This window comes from Lycium barbarum, chromosome 1, assembly GCF_019175385.1.
Source record: "Lycium barbarum isolate Lr01 chromosome 1, ASM1917538v2, whole genome shotgun sequence".
Taxonomy (NCBI): Eukaryota; Viridiplantae; Streptophyta; class Magnoliopsida; order Solanales; family Solanaceae; genus Lycium; species Lycium barbarum.
In genome coordinates, this window is record NC_083337.1 from 167836295 (window position 1) to 167854547 (window position 18253).

An 18253-nucleotide genomic window follows, 5' to 3' on the forward strand; every position below is an offset into this window, starting at 1 on the left:
CGAGTCAACGCCACTTTTTAACGAGGGTAAGCGTGAGTAAAAGAGAAAATGATGTTACTAGGAGAAACGTGTGCATTTATATTGTGGATAATCACTCAAATTTTATTTTATTACAACAAAGTTATTTTCTAAGTGTTTTAACTAAAAACTCACTCAAAGAGGCATGTTGATAGTGAACATAATATAATTTATATGTTACTTAGACAACTTTCTGTGATATTTAGACAAATATCGATCGACTTCTCATTACAAAATAGTTTAGTGATTTGCAAAATCAAAATTGAGCAACCATCTAGAGAATTACCCCAAATATATGTTTGGAATATTTAGGTAAAAAGAAATTTGTTTTTTTTTTAAAGTACCACGAGGCATGCACTACTTCTCCATTCGAATATCTTTTTGAAACTTTTCAAAACTTTTAGAGTAAATACATATTACTATTCACCTTATTTAAATTTTTAAAGTACTTCTGTCCAATGATTTCATGACCTATATATCTATAAAAACCAACTATTTTTATAACCCCATCAAATAGTTAGTTTTTGAACTCAAGATCATGTCCTCACTTAAATTTTTACATAATTATAAAGAGTAAAAAATAGAAGAAAAAATAATTTGTTTACCTTTCTATTCAAAATATGCAATTTATAAGAAATCTAATTTTACTGCATGACAGGCTGTCAAGTGAAAATTTCTCTATATAAAGACAACTCCATAGCCTTATAACCACTCACAAAATCTAAAGAAGCATTTCTTTAATTAGAGAAGTATATACTAGTTCATGCACTTCATAATTGACTTTCTTAATCATTCTTCTTTCTTTTTCTGCTAATTATTTTTCTTTTTTGGGGGGTTTTTGTTCATTGTTACTTAGGTGATTCAATAAAATTTATTGAAGGGAAAATGGATGAAAAAAGAAAAAGATTCGGGCCTGATTTGAGTTTGTCCCAAAGTTCACTTGATCAAGAGGAAACAAGTAATACGTTTCTAACCCTTGATGAAGCAACTGATATTGAACTGAAGCATGGTAATGTTGACCCCAATGTGGATTTGAAGAAGCTCAGAAGGTTCTATACAATTCATTTTTCATTGTCACTACTTAAAAAAATGCAAATTTCTGACAAAAAATCTGTCGAAAACGTTTTCAACAAGTCAATTTTGAACAGATTCCATCAGAAATTCGTGTTTTTTCTAGTTGTATTTTCCTTTGTTTTTATAAGATTGTATATATGTTAAGACTAGATATACTTCTTTTTTCATTGAGACTACTTAAGAAAAAATTGAACATTAGACTAATGTTTGGAATTTCCTATGAAAAGTCCGTTAAAAATGTCTTCAACGAGCCAATTTTGAATGGATACTATGAGACATTCATATTATTTCTAGTTGTATTTTCCTTTGTTTTTATCAGGTTGTATATATGTTAAGACTAGATAATTCTTTTTTCATTGACACTACTTAAAAAAATGTGTATTTCTGTATGACATTTAGAATTTCTGATAAAAAATTCAACGGATCGGAACGTTTTCAACAAGCCAATTTACAACGGATTTCCAGGAAAATTCCACCAGAAACTCCTGTTTTTTTCTAGTTGTGTGGTAAATAATATTTTCCTTTGTTTTTTAAATAAGGTTGTACTATGTGTTGAGACTAATTTTTTTTTTTAATGTGACTTTTATTAGAACTTTATCAAATCGATTGTCTGCGCAAAGAGCCAGGAATAAGAGGGCTGAATACACCACTCAATTGGAAAAGAAGGTGAAAGATCTCGAGGTAATACTTTGATGATTGTTTTTATTCAAATGATTTCTTGATTGGTTTGGAAACAGTAAATATTCAAGTTTTAAATACTGAAATAAAAAATTTATGAGGCATGTTAGAACTCAATGGTGTGCCCAATTTCTTTTAGACGATTCTAACATTTAATGAAGTAGACAAATAAATAAATCACAACAACGGATCGAAGAATCATATAAATTGCTACTCAAATACATCAATATATAATTGTTCTTGATGATTTTTTTAAATCAAATTTTCTAATCTGGTATGCTAATAGTACTTTGGACATAAATTAAATCATTTATGATAACACAAGTTAATTACATACACCTTTTAGTGTAAGTGATCACACATACGTTATGGGTTCGAATTCACAATTCAAGTATTATAATTATTTAAGAACTCAATTGTTAAATGAGAAATTCAGTGCACAAGTTTCGAACATGTGATCTTGCTTGGACATAAATGTAAATTAACTGCTAGATTAAGCGTACCTAATTATATACTATAGTCTATCTTCTTTCTTATGTTTCACAAATAAATAAAGAAATTGACGAATCGATGTCGAATGACACGTTTCCCTTGGGGTGCATTTTTCTCAATTACCGCTAATTTTTGTTCCTATATGTGTTGATACAGGATAAGTTAGCTATCATGCCACCAGAAATTGAAAATGAGAGAGACAAAAATAACATGTTGATGTTGGAGGGAAAAATGTTGCGAGAACAGTTGGAGATAGCCAATGACAGATCCAAATTACGCACTGGTATATAAACATATATCTCCTCTCCTACAAAACTAAGTTTTTTTCTTTTTCACTTTTCACTTTCTACTTATGCGGAAATTATGATATATATATTATTCACATGGCAATTAAATAATAATAATAGAATATACAGTAATTAAAATGAAAAAAATTATATGCGATGTAATTAATAATATTTAGATTGTTAATTACTTACTTTAAAAGCTTTTTTTATTATCATATTGTTACCATATGTATTGTCATTTTACTTTCTAGTTATGCCATATAAAATATACAGATTCCCACATAACCTTAATACAGAAATTTCTTTATATCGTAAACGAGTTGCTGCATTAGTTATGTTGAAATTATTTTGTTCTTTTATGGCTTACATGTCAAGCAGTATTGAAATCATTATGCAATGATCATCTTTAATTTATTTTAAAGTTTAAGGAATAGATATCATAAGATTAAATAATATTTATATCATTAGGTCATCTTTACTTGTTATACCAAATAATATATCTTATTTTCAAAAACAATCTAATCTCACTGTCTAAAAAGATTTTCTTGTAGTTTTATAATATCATTTGAACAACCTAATGATATAACAAATTAGTTATATTAATGGCGTATAATCTTATATTATTTTAAGGAGAGTAGAATCCAAGACTCATAAACTTTGAATCTTGACGAATCTTGATTTTGTCTCTAATCACTTCTTGGTTGCAGCGTATACGGAAGAGATGAAACTTGAATTGAGGAGGCTTAAGGAACTTCATGAAAAGGCTCTGAAAGAAAAGCATAGTGCTATTCATTTGTTGGATATTGAGGGACAAGGTTCCAATTCTTATGAGTCAGAATCAGGTGGAGTGATAGACGTGGAGCAAGACATAGACCAGTATCTCAACTTGGATGCCATGAATTTTTACCCACCCAATTATGATTAAGATGCGAACCATTTATTAACAAATAATATGTGCTTTGTGGGAGTGGTCCTCTTCTTTTTCTTTTATGTGATGGGTTGTTGTTTGTTGTTTGGGTTTTGGGGTGGGGTTGTGGGGGAGTTGAAGTTATGTATATTCGTCGTGCAATTTAGAAGGGTCAAATTTTCATTCCTATTGTTTGAAAATGTTATGTACTTGGTGTTTCTTGATCTTTTAATTCCTGGTATTTGAAAATGAGTTTAGGTTATGTATATTGTCAATGTCAAGATTTTTTTTTTCTCATCTGATTAAGTTTACAATAACTTGTAATTTTTCATAGTAAACCTGAGAAGGTATCAATAAAAATTAAATAATAACTTACTATAGTCGATTAAATTAATTTAACAAGTACAAAAATTCTTTATAGACTATCAATGTACTGTATTAACTTAATATCTTTTGAGAATATCTCTGATAGTCAGCAGTATATCAATATGCTTCCTTACAGAAGAATTATAGTAAGGGGCATCCTGCATGATCCAATAACCTAAAGGTGACCGAGAGCTCCGATGTTAACAGCTTGATATGTGTTTCTATTTTATTTTTTTTTGTTTCAGAACATTAATTTTCAAAGTATTTATGGATTATTTATATAACTGTTTATATATAGAAAAAGCATTTGAAAAGCTAGGTATTGGTATTCAAGACTGTTTCTAGATAAAACAAAAGAAGACAAGCGAGGAAACCTGATCAGTAAGAGATGGATTTAGAGCGGAACCAGCGAGTAATTAAATACTGTATCCATTACTTACAATAAATCACATTGATCTATTATATATTATGTCTTTAAATTCTGAATCTGTCTTTGATAAGTAAAAAAACATCTTTTTCCCATTGGAGAGCTTTGTGGTTACGTTGTAGGCTGTAGAAGCAACGTCTTCCTGCAAGTTGGACAAGACGAATATGATAAAACCCATTCGTCGATACATCTTAACATGAAAACCATGATTACATTTATTACATTTTGGCAAAATCCTCAATTTTTCTCTTTGTTGCAATTCTCCAAGGCATATTGGACACTCATTAATGACGCTAACCAACTTCAATTCTCCTGGTTCATAAACCGTAACTCGAATTTTCCTCAACTCATCTTTGTCCGGTCCTTTCGAAGCCAAACGCGAGGCCGCAGCATCTACGGACACGAAGGGAAATCACGCATTGTGTCGTAAAACACAACACAAGATTTCCCTCAGAGCTGTGGTACATAACATAAAAAGTAGCACGACTGCAACAATTATCAGCAAACATGAACTATTCGAAATAATCGAGTCGTCGCCGTTATAGGACTGGCTTGTTGATGGAACCTCCACATAGTAACCAAGAAGAAAACTAGGCGCGATATATTCATTTCTCATGGTGGCACAAATTTTGTACATGCCAATAAAATCTCAATTCAGTATTGCGTATTATTTCATCTTGAAGGAGAAATTAAATGGAGAAGATTAATAATATGGTGTGAAACAGAAATCTGTTGGTACGTAAGAATTGAATGCAATAAGACAATGGGCAATCCTTGTTTCTGATCTACTTTTTAGAATATGTGGCACATAAATAGTTTGATATATGTTGGAATATTTTATTCTACTTGTAACAGCTACTATTTCTGGTTCTGCTCCCTTCAACTAATTCGTCAACTTGTTGATAGGATAAGAAAGTTAAATGAATATTGACTCTGATTATATTCCTTTTGGATCATTGAATTTTCAGAATTGAAAAAACATAGATACCATAGTGAAACAAAACAAAAGCTGAAGTTTGGTCGGGCACATGATCATGATGAGAGTTTTTTTTTTTTTTTTTTGCTTTTGTTTTCTTCAAATCTGCCGTGCACCACATATATATCACCTTTTCTTTTTTATAATAGTTTTATCTGAATTTTTTATAAGCACCTCGAGATAAATCTAATAAATGCAGGTATCAAGTTACTCTCTCTCCATCATGGCTTGAACATCTTGGGAAGAAATCACTCAGTACCTTCTTGTGTTGAAAAATAAACCTAAAACCTCTGCTGAAAAAATAAACCTAAAACCTCATACTCCCTCTGTTTCAATGTGTTCGTCTTACTTTCCTTTTTAACACGTTTAAGAAATAATGCCTCTTTCGTTTTTTGGCAACTCTTTAATTCTAATTTTTCACATGACATGTTTAAGACCATAAGATTAAAAGAGATAATCACAAGATTCAAAAATCTTCTTTACTTTCTTAAATTATGTGTTAAGTCAAAACCAAACATACAAATTGAAGCGGAGGGAATAGGTCACCACCCATTTAATTGACCACTAAGTCCTACCCCTAAATGCGCACCTCTAATCAGTAAATATAATTTTGGGCAATTCACACGATTGCCCCTGTCACTCCCCGAACCATGGCCTAGGCGTAACACGATACTCGGTGCCTGACTGCATGTGACCGAGCGAACCACATGGCTTGCTGAATCATCATGAGGCATACATGAGCGGAAATATAACGTGAAGTGCATGATGAGCTTTTATAAAACATAGTAAGTCATAATATTAAACATAAGTACTTGGTTAAGTCATGAATGCGGACAATATCATAAATGAGCCAAACCGGCTTACCAACTCTGGAAGTCTAACATGACACATGTCTTGTCTGTGAAACCTCTAACATGAGTCTGAAAACGTAACATACTTGCTGGGACAAGGCCCCCAGCATACCTTTAGATGCAAAACTAATTAAAGAAAGACAATGTCTAAACCCCGAATGAGATGGGGCTCACCAATAAGCTGGTACGTACAGATCCTAATGAGCAGAGGCGTCGTCCTGTAAATCCATACCCGCATCGTGAAATGCAGGCCCCCGAGCAATAAAAAGGGTTGTCAGCACATTGAATGTACTGGTATGTAAAGCAATTGAAAGAAATAACACGGGACATGGAATAACATGATAAGAACTGAAACTGAAAACCTGGACATGAGCATGAGCATGAGCATGAGCATGAGCATATATATATAACATAAGTAAAACATGATAAGTAGGGAGAGCATTTCATAAACCGACAACATGATATCACCACGTAGATACGTGGAGTCTGGTACCTCGCCGGACCAGCAGAGTCCCCATACCTTGCCAGGGTATAAGGTGGTAACGTGCCTGATGGATCCATTCAGTGTGAAATTAAGGAATCTTCCTAACTGGGCGGAGCGATCCTTGTCCTACGGTGGCTACGTAGTTTCAGGCTATCTGAGCCTTCTCGGTAATTCGTGCAACTCCCAAAAATATGAACATGATGTAATTGGTTAAGAAGCTCATGATTTTCGTGAATTAACTTGTACTTGTCTTGTAATCATGATTTCACGAAATAACTTGTAAATATGGTTTCATGAAATAACTTGTAAACATGGTTTAATGAAATAACTTGTATTTAGCATGTATGTATCTTGAGTCATGGCATGAACATAGTTATATAATACAATTGCATGAAAACTTGTAGACATGTAGGATATTCATGAAATAAGCATTTTTATTTAAAAACATGCATGCAAGAACCCATGGAATACAAGATATGGGTTTTCATGGATTACGGACGGATTCTCAATAATCATAAAGAAATATTAAGAACTCAATGATGGAATTATAACAATTCATACATAATATAATAATGGACATGGACCTAGGGTTATCATGAGCATGGTATAGAAACCCTAGTTTTCGTAGAGAATCATAATTTATGGATTATGAGGCGTGGGGAAGAAACAATGATGTTCCCACACGTAGATAGTAACTCTACATACCTGGTAATGCTCCAAACTTGAATTAAAGACTCTAACTTTGAAGAGGATTTCCAAAATCTTGAATTCTTGAACCTTGAGATGGGTTTTCTTGAAAACCCTAGTTTAGGAATGATGATTTCTTGTTTAGATTACAAGAATATGTATTAGAATTGACTTGGAATAATTAGAGTAGGCTTACCTTGGTGTTCTTGATGATGGAGGAGGGTAGGAGGTCGTTCTAGAGCTTGAAGGAATGAAAAATAATGATTTGAACTGATATGGACGAATATATACTGTTCTGAAAAAATAAATTTTACACTCAGTTAAATACTGGTCGTATTTTGAAATACGGGTCGTATTCCGTATGGACTGCACTGCGTCTCTTCAGTAAAATGGTCATAACTCTTTGTACAGATGTCCGTTTGACCCCCATAATATACCGTTGAAAAGGTATTTCAAATCTCTACAACTTTCATCAAGGAAGTTTTCCCAAATTCCAAATATGGTTTGAAATACGGGCCATATTTTGAAATACGATCCGTATTTAACAATGTAACATCCAAATGTCCAATTTCCAGAATGCTCAGAAATCTTTGGTACCAGTTTACGTTTTGAAATACGACCCGTATACTGAAATACGTCCACTGTTCATGGGCGTAAACCCCCATCTACAACTGAACAAGGAAATTCCAATTCTCATATTCTTTATCTGATTTTCTAAGTCTAGGATCATGGTCAAAGCTTAGGTTAAAGGTACGAGGTGTATATTGAGGTGGTCTTTAATTTTTATCCCTCAAATTGTTAGTATTTAATTTTTTTTCCTTCGGCACTTTAAGTAATAAAATAGTGGCCGAAAATACCCTTGACATTATGGGTTCGAATCCCAGCAAAGTCAAAAAAATCGCAACGCAAGATTTCATGGCAAACTATGTCTATTCGGGCAAAGTTACATACATAGAAAGTATGTCTTGTCCAACATAGTTCTGTAGAAATTAAGTTATCCTACAGAACTATGCCACAAGGCATAGTTTCTATGTAAAGTATGTTTTGTCCGGCATAATTCTGTAGAAATTAAGTTATCCTATAGAACTATACCACAAGGCATAGTTTCTAGTAAAGTATGCTTTGTCCGGCATAATTCTGTAGAAATTAAGTTATCCTACAAAATTCTGCCGGAAAAGGTATAGTTTCTATGTAGTTACATAGAAACTATTCCTTGTCGCCATAGTTTCTATCTAACTACACATAGAAATATGCCTTGTCCGGCATAATTCTGTACGATACTATAGAAGTGTATATACCTTAAGGCGTAACATTACCCCGAATAGGCATAGTTTCTATGAAAACTTGGCCTTGCGAGATTTTTTTTTTTTTTTTTTTTAACTTTGCTGGTGTTCGAACACATCTCTTAGCCGTATCTGACCTCTTTTTATGTTTTTATTGAGTCGAGGGTCTCTCGGAAACAGCCATCCTACCTTGGTAGGAGTAAGGTCTGCGTACACTCTACCCTCCCCAGACCCCACGTTGTGGGATTTCACTGGGTTGTTGTTGGTGGTGGTGTTCGAACACAGAATCTCTGATTTCATAGACTAGCGTATAAGGGTACTTTGGCCCACAAATTTTCATTAAATGAGAAGAATGGGTAAAATTAAAGACCAGCTATTTGAGGGGAAAAAATTAAAGACCAGTCCATATGAAGGGCGATCCGCACAAAAAAATGTATAATTTTACCTGTGCATTTAAACTAATTGGTACCGGCCCGTTTGTTCTTAGATTTTGGGAGTCCAGGCACCCAAAAAAAGGTATAATATAGCAGTTCAAATTTTCCTTTTTTGTCGACTTTTTACATTTTGGCTATTAGATATATTTGCTGATAAAGATGGGCGTTTCTCAGCCTTTAGAAGGTAACAGTATGATGGAGTCATGTAGAGGTGTAGCAGTCAATATAGAATCCAATAGTAACTTGCTGGATCATGGGCCTTTTGTAGGCTTACGGGCCAGCCCAAAGCAGGAAGTTGGAATTAAAGTTCGGAAAAACAACACAAAATACCCCTAAAATGCAATTATTTACCCGCTTGAACAAATGAAAGAAGTCCTTTGTGATACCATCATGGTATATAAGAGATAGGATGATACCAAGTTTGTATCATAATTTTGGGGGCATTTCGGCTAATAAGTTCTCGGGGCATTAAAGTAAGGGAATATGGGCGGATAATTATTTTATTTTCAGGGGTATATACGTTCTTTCCACTTTTAAGTTTTAAGCGAAGGGTCTGGAACTAAATCAGCCCAGAGATAAATGTTCTTTATATAGTACTTCATACCTATCACCTAATTCAAATTGTCAATGATGCAATGGTAGGAGAAATGGGCCAGCTAACAATTAGTTCAGGCCCGCAATCAATATTCTGACATTATATTTATTGGGCAATTTGCAGGATTGCCTTCCCTGGGGTGGTCTTTAATTTTTGTTCCTCAAATTGGTGGTCTTTAACTTTTGCCCTTCGTTAAAAATCTCTTGGTTTCAGGTTCGAACCCTGCTTAGTAAAAAAATAAAAAAAATAAAAAAATCGTAAGGTAGAGTTTTGAATTAAGGTAGAATTTGCATGGCCATTATTTTGCAAAATTTTGCCTTGCGAATCCAAACATCTGCCTAGCGATTTTTTTTTAATTTTTTTATACTGAGCTGGGGTTCGAACCCACAACCTCAGAGTATTAGGCGAAGGGCAAAACTTAAAAGACCACCAATTCGAAGGCCAACAATTAAAGGCCACCCCAAATGATGGACAATCCGCGCAAAAAAATGATATTTATTTAACCCAACCCAGCTTGCCCAATTCTGACCTTAAGCGCTTTAGCTTCATAAGCAAAATGTATTCAAGTTTCCTAGTAAAAATAACTAGAATTAGTACTTGCGATCGGCAACATTCAGCTTATAAATAATTTAAATACATTTATAAGAAACTTAACATGTTAGATGTATCAGTGAGGAGGTGTCAGAGGTTGGCCGTGGCAGGAACTAAGAGAGGTAGGGCTAGACAGAAGAAGAACTAGGGACATGTGATTAAACACGACATGACATAGCTTCAGTTGGTTGAGGACATGACCTTAGATAGAAAATTACGGAGGTTGAATGTTAGGGTAAAGCTTTAGTAGGTAACTGAGTGTTGTCACACTTTGTGTGGGAGAGATTGTGGACTAGCCTCTTCCTCTGCTCTTCTTCTTTTTGTAATTTTATGTGTCATGAAAGTCACTAAAAAATTTTAACTTAAAAAATCACAAAATTTTATCCAAGTATCACATAAAAAAGACATGTTAATAGTGGACATAATATAATTTTTATGTTACTTAGCCATGTCAGCAAATAGTGTCTAAATGGTTCAAATTCTGAGTAGAGTTGTTCAATAGGTACACGTCTGAGTTGAGGTGTCTAAGTATAGCCTTTGGACAACTTTAAGGGGTCGCAGATTACTTAAGCCTACAATTTATATGAAATCTGATTTTACCGCATGACAGGCTGTCCAAGTGAATATTCTCTATCTAAAGACAGTTCTATATCTTTGTAACCTCACACACAATCTAAAGAAACATCTCTTTAATTAGAGGTATTATTATTAGTTCACGCACTTCATATGTAATTCACTTTCTTTATCAATCTTCTTTCTTTTTCTGCTAATTATTTTTCTTTCCTTGTGGGTTTTGATTTGTTTCTTAGGTGATTCAAGAAAATAGATGAAAAAGGAAAAAGATTGGAGTCTGATCTGGATTTGTCCCTTAACAGTCCGGCAGATCAAGAGGAACCAAGTAATAAGGTTCTAACCCTTGATGAAGCAATTGATTTTGAATTCAAGCATGGTAATGTTGACCCCAACATGGATCTGAAGAAGCTCAGAAGGTTATATATATAATTTTTTTTCATTAATTCAACTTTAAAAAATGTGAATTTCTGATTGACAGTTGAAATTTTCAATAAAAAGTTCGTCGAAATCATTTTCAACAAGCTATTTTTCAACAGATTCGATCAGAAATTCATCTTTTTCTAGTTGTATGGTAAATAATACTTATCTTCCTTTGTTTTTATAAAGTTTTATATGTTAAGATTAGATATACAATTCCTTTTTCGTTGTCGCTACTTAAATAAATGTGCATTTTTGACTGACGCTTGATATCTCCGATTAAAAGTCTACCCAAAATGTTTTCAACAAGCCACTTTTCAACGGATTCCATCAAAATTCATGCTTTTTCTGATTGTGTGGAAAATAATATTTTGTTTTTATAAGGTTGTATATGTTAAGACTAGAATTTTTTTTCCAGTGACACTAATTAAAAAAAAAATGTGAATTTCTAGCTGATGTTTGGAATTCCCGATGAAAAATCTATCGTATCGGAAACGTATTCAACAAGCCAATTTTAAACGGGTTCCATCAAAATTCCTATTTTTTAAGTTACGTGATAAGAAATATTTTGTTTTTATAAGGTTGTATATGTTAAGACTAGATAATTATTTTTTCATTGACACTGCTAAAGAAAAATGAGATTTTTGGCTTGGCATTTGGAATTTCCAATGAGAACTCTGTCAGATCGAAAACGTTTTCAACAATGAAAGTTACAACAGAGTCGCCAGAAAATTCCATCAAAAATTTCTATTTTTTTTAGTTGTGTAATAAATAATATTTTCCTTTGTTTTTATAAGGTTGTATGTGTTAAAGCTAGTTTTTTCTTTTTTTGAGTTGTCACTTTTATTAGGACAATATCGAATTGATTATCTGCGCAAAGAGCTAGTATTAAGAGAATTGAATAAATTGCTGAATTGGTAAAGAAGGTGAAAGATCTCAAGGTAATACCTAGATGATTCTTTTTGTTCGAATGATTTTTCGATTCATTTATATTTTTTCTTAGTTGGTTTGTAAACATTATATATTCAGCTTTTTTTTCAAAAGCAAAAAAAAAGTAATTATTTTATTGTTACTATTTTTCATTTAGACACTTCAACTAAGGTATGTACCTATTAGACACTTTAACCTTAATTAATATGTGTTTATTGAACACCAATTGTTGATATGACACGATTTATCTTTTACACATATCCCGACAGGGTGAAGGGACTCTTTTCGCTGGCTTTCTCTTGCATATTCCTTTTTCCCTCCACTATACCACACGACTATTCTCCATTTTCCGGGCCTTCAATTTTTATTTCTCTCTTATACCATAAATGCTCTAGTGGTCACTAGCATAACTTCCTTCACAACCACCATAGTCCGAAATTACGGGTAAGCACAAATATAAGTATTTCAACAGAAGTTAGAGGATCATTGTTAGATTTTCTTTAATGTGACATTCATTAGAAATATATCAAATCGATTGTCTGCGCATAGCCAGGAATAAGAGGACAGAATACACAACCGAATTTGAAAAGAAGGTGCAAGATCTCGAGGTAATACCTAGATGATTTTTTCATTCGAATGATTTTTCGATTCACTTCTTTTTTTCTTGGTTGGTTTGGGAACAGTAAATATTCAAGTTTTAAATGCTGAAATAGAAAGTTTATGCGGCATGTTAGAACTCAATGGCGTGCCCAATTTTTTTTAGACGATTCTAACATTTAATGAAGTAGACAAAAAATAAATCACAATCATATAAGTTGTTACTCACATACATCACTATATAATTGTTCTTGATGAATTTTTTCAAACCAAATTTTCTAATCTGGTAGCTAATAGTACTTTGGGCATAAATTAAATCATTTATGATCATACAAGTTAATTACATACACCTTCTAGTGTAAGTGATCACACAGATTTAACGGCTAATTCGAGGTTATGGGTTCGAATTCACAATTCTATGATTATAATTATTTAAAAAGAAAGAGAATTATTTAAATGATGTTGTTTCAAAACTCATTTATTAAATGAGAAATTCAGTGCACAAGTTTCGAACATGTGATCTTGCTTGCACATAAATTAAATTAACTGCTAGATTAAGCATACCTAATTATATACTATAATGTTTTTTCTTTCATATGTTTCACAAATAGATAAAGAAATTGACAAAGGGATGACGAATGACACATTTCCCTTGGGTGCATTTTTCTCAATTAGCGCTAATTTTCTGTTCCTATATGTGTTGATGCAGGATAAGTTAGCTATCATGCCACCAAAAATTGAAAATTAGAGAGAAAAAAAAAACACACACACGTTGGAGGGAAAAATGTTGCGAGAACTGTTGGAGATAGCCAACGACAGATCCAAATTACTCACTGGTATATAAACATATATCTCCTCTCCTGCGAAAAGACTGAAATAATGATAGAGAAATAATTCACATGGTAATTAAATAATAATAATGATAGAATTATTATACATTAATTAAAAATGAAAAAACTTATATGCGATGTAATTAATAATAATGCGAATGTTACTTACTTAAAAAAGCTTTTTTCTTCTTCTTTAATTGGTTTATTATCATATTGTTACCATATGTATTCTCATTTTACTTTCTAGTTATTCCATTTAAAATACGCAGATTCCCACATAACCTTAATGAAGAAATTGCTTCGTATTGTAAACGGGTTGGTGCATTAGTTATGTTGAAATTATTCTTTTATGGCTTACATAGCAAATAGTATTGAATTAATTATGCAGTGATCATCTTTAATTTTTTTAGAGTTTAAGTAATATATGTCATAAGTATAAATAATTTTTATATCATTAGGTCATCTTTACTTGTTGTAACAAATAATATATCTTATTTTCAAACAATCTAATCTCACATTCTAAGAAGATTTTCTTGTAGTTTTATAAGTATCATTTGAACAGTCAAATGATATACAAAATTAGCTATATTAATGATGTATAAATCTTAAATTCCTTTTTGTGTGTTAATTAAATGTTGTTTTATTTATGTGGAATTCTATGTTTGGGATAAATTATATCTATATAATCAACCGAACGACCCAAAAACACATTTTTTATGCACAGAGTGACAAGAAGGGTTCTTGTCGGGGCAAAACTAGCATGTTTGTTACTGGTTGAGCTGAACCTAGTACCTTTAGTCTAAATTCTGTATTTTTTTAATTAAACATTAATTATAATGAGATTGTTAAGCAGAAATTATGTAATATCTTTTGAGCATGTCTTTGACATTCAAGCAGTTTATCAATATACTTTCTTGCAGAATAATTATAGTAAGGGGCATCCTGCATGATCTAATAACCCAAAGGCACTATTAGCTAGAGATAGAGGATTTTTCCATTGACAGACCGTGAAAATTTGTGCTAAAAAATATGCAACCTAGATGGACAATAACACAACATGATCGAGCAGCAAATAGAAGAAAAATATAAACAAATAACAAACGGAAGAAACAGAATACCTCGATTAATATGCCATCTTCTTTCAACAACTAAAAGTATTAGTCATTTAATAATTGAATAATTGCATAAGAATGAGGAGAAACCCCAACAAATGTCAAAAAAAAAAAAAAATAGGAATGGTGGCGGTGCCACATCACCTTAACTATTGCTAGCTTTTATATAAATATTGATATGGATTGTAGTTTCTTTTACTTGGAAGTGAACCGATCGAATACCAAAAAGACTAGGGAAAAATATGTATCTTTCCAAATGTAAAATTTCACGTTCACTTAATTTTGAATCACTAGATTTATTTTTCAAAACATAAAATGACTAGCTTCAAACGCATGGTCAAAAAAGTTAATATGGAAAAAGAAAGTTAATTTAAAATGAAACAAATAGTTTCCTAGTAAAAGTAATCAGAGTTGGTTCTTATGATCGACAACCTTCAGCAAAAGTAACGAAAATTGGAATGCTTGTAAAACATTATTGTAAAACGTGTTAGAAGTGTCCAAAAGTACATAACATCACAAGAATGAGCTTTTTCTAAACAAAAAAATTACTGTCTTATAAATTGAATAGAAAAAAAGAGAAAATGACCTAATAATACTACTTAAGATTCTACATTACAAAATATAAGGATACTTTTTCTTATTTACAAAACATACCAACAAAATTACAAAGTATACTAAATTTTGGTTTAATGGGATCCATGATTTTACGTTTTTTTTAAGGAAAATAATTTGATTTTAAATGTGGGCTTAATTTTAGGATAGTTACCAATCAACTTCTTTTACTTTTTAAAAATATTTCTCTCTCTCCCTCTCATTCTCCTTCTACTATGATAGACACCATTTCCAGACCTAAAATTCATCTTCTCTCCTAGAATAAATTGTCAAACCAGTATTACAAAGTATTTTTTTATTACTAACCTGTGTATTAATTGTATATAAAAATTGGTTTGTATCGTTTTGAGATATGTGTGATCATTGTGTGTTTGAAATCTTTATTATTATATAAACGGTAGTTTTCAAAAATGTTGAAAACTAATATATGTATGAAATGAGTATGAAATTTGCTATATATCATTTAGATATATGCGGTACAATGTGTATGAAATGCGAATAAATTCGATATGAATTAGTGTATGAAATGTGTATGGAATCTGGTTTGTATCAATCAGAAAACTTATTATATATATATATATATATATATATATTTTTTTTTTCTCATAATCTATACATACTTTGATAAGATTTTATACAATTTATATGTACTTTATCATAATCAAAATATACATACAAATTTTACACATATTTCATACATAAAAATTATAACGAATTTATACAGTTTATACAGTTATACATATTGCATACAAAAATTTATACATATTTATTTTCTGGTGTATGAACTTTGTGTGGAATCTGGTTTGTATCAATTACAAATTTATTATACATAACAACAACAACATACCCAGTGAATCCCACAGCGTGGAGTCTGGGGAGGGTAGAGTGTACGCAGACCTTACCCCCACCTTAGGTAGGGAGGTTGTTTCCGGAAGACCCTCGGCTCAAGAAAAAGCATAAGAAAGGTCAGATTCGGGCAAATAAATCAAAGCAATTATGAAAATGAAAACAATGAAAGTAAATAAGCCATTATAAACCAACAGATACTCGCAGAAATCAAGAGACAAGAAACTATATAGCAATATAACTACTCGTAAGAAAGGATAAACGCGACTACCTACTAGCCTTTTACCCTAATATGAGTCCTCCATACCCTCCTATCTAAGGTCATGTCCTCGGTAAGCAGGAAATGCGCCATGTCCTGTCTAATCACTTCCCCCCAATACTTCTTCGGCCTACCTCTACCCCTTCTGAAACTGTCGCTAGCCAGCCTCTCGCACCTCCGCACTGGGGCATTTGCATCTCTCCGCATCACATGCCCAAACCATTTTAGCCTCGCTTCTCGCATCTTGTCTTCCACTTGAGGCTACTCCAACCTTGTCTCGGATGACTCCATTCCTAATCCTATCGCTCCTAGTGTGCCCACACATCCATCGCAGCATTCTCATTTCCGCCACTTTCATCTTCTGAACATGAGATTTCTTGACTGGCCAACACTCCGCCCCATACAACATAGTTGGTCTAACCACCACTTTGTAGAACTCGCCTTTAAGTTTTGGTGGCACCTTCTTGTCACACAACACTCCGGAGGCAAGCCTCCATTTCATCCACCCTGCACCAATACGGTGTGTGATGTCATCATCAATCTCCCCATTTCCTTATATAATAGACCCAAGATACTTGAAACTATCTTTCTTCTGTATGACCTGGGTGCCAAGCTTTACTTCCACGTCAGCCTCATGCACTATATCACTGAACTTGCACTCCAAGTACTCTGTCTTGGTCCTACTCAACTTGAACCCTTTAGACTCCAGAGTTTGTCTCCAAACCTCCAGCTTAGCGTTAACCCCGCTGCGAGACTCGTCAATCAGGACTATGTCATCCGCAAATAACATACACCATGGCACCTCACCTTGAATTTTCCGTGTCAATCCATCCATCACCAAGGAGAATAAAAATGGGCTAAGAGCTGATCCTTGGTGCAACCCCATCACCACTGGGAAGTTGTTACATCCCGCGTTTTCACAAGTTGGAAAGCGTACGAGTTCAATGACATTAGTAACGGAATAAGTTTGATGAATTTTGAAACTGTTATATATGGTCTTGATATGGTATTTTCTTTTAAGTAAACCCCTTTTAGTAGATATTTGATAAGCATGATTTTCTATAGTTATTATTGTTACTACTTCTGGGATACATTTTTAATTATGTGTGCGGTATGAGGACATTTAGAAAATGAGATTTTATTTGTTATGGGTACATAAATTATTTTCTCTTATGAAAAGCTATCTTTTTCCATTATGAGAATTGATAGTACAATAATTTGTACTCTTGATGTTAGGTTGAGGAAAGATTATAATTTGATGAACATGATTTCTAGATGTATTAGTTTTTGTGAAATACGTGTATGTCTTAAGTTGATATGATATTTCAATAACAAAAGTTTTGGAAGCTTATGTATTTCAAAGAAATATTAAAATATTAGTGTATGAGATTATATCTTATGATTTTACTTTTTATATTAAAATAATTGGAGGGGTGGCATATTATCCACGTTACCACATGGATTTTGGACATGTATTAGACATTATCATTACCTATTCATTCTTTATAATTAAGAAATTTGGCCAGCAATAATTTTTTTTCTGATGAGTTTCCATCTGACTCCATAGCATCCCGCATTTTTGTATTAGGAAAATTGGACCGTCCAACGTAAGTAAATTTATCCAAGCACGGAGGATTTAGTCATATTCAAGTATGGGAATCAAGAAATCAATGTGTAAAAGGAATGAAGTCCCGAAATTATTTAAGACTCGAAAGTGAATGACAGTGATTGAAAATAATATTTTGTGTGTACAAAAAGGGACTGTGGACTACTGCTATGTCACATGATCATGACAATGAATATGGAGTGTATTAAAAATGATTACTTTTTAAATGAATTGAGATCAAGAAATTAATTTTGTGTTTAATTGGTTAGATCGGGAATTGTGGAAAATGATAAGAAATTAAGATTTTTGGATAATTATTAC

At 32.6% G+C, this 18253-nt stretch overlaps 1 protein-coding gene across 1 annotated transcript; it reads left to right on the forward strand.

The window, feature by feature from the left end:
• Positions 1-759: 759 nt before the first annotated feature.
• Positions 760-3548, forward strand: LOC132626469 (basic leucine zipper 34-like). Its single transcript, XM_060341358.1, has 4 exons — positions 760-1067; positions 1683-1773; positions 2419-2545; positions 3257-3548. The coding sequence occupies exons 1-4, from the start codon at positions 904-906 to the stop codon at positions 3472-3474; spliced, it is 600 nt and encodes a 199-aa protein (XP_060197341.1). The 5' UTR covers positions 760-903; the 3' UTR covers positions 3475-3548.
• The last annotated feature ends 14705 nt before the right edge of the window (positions 3549-18253 follow it).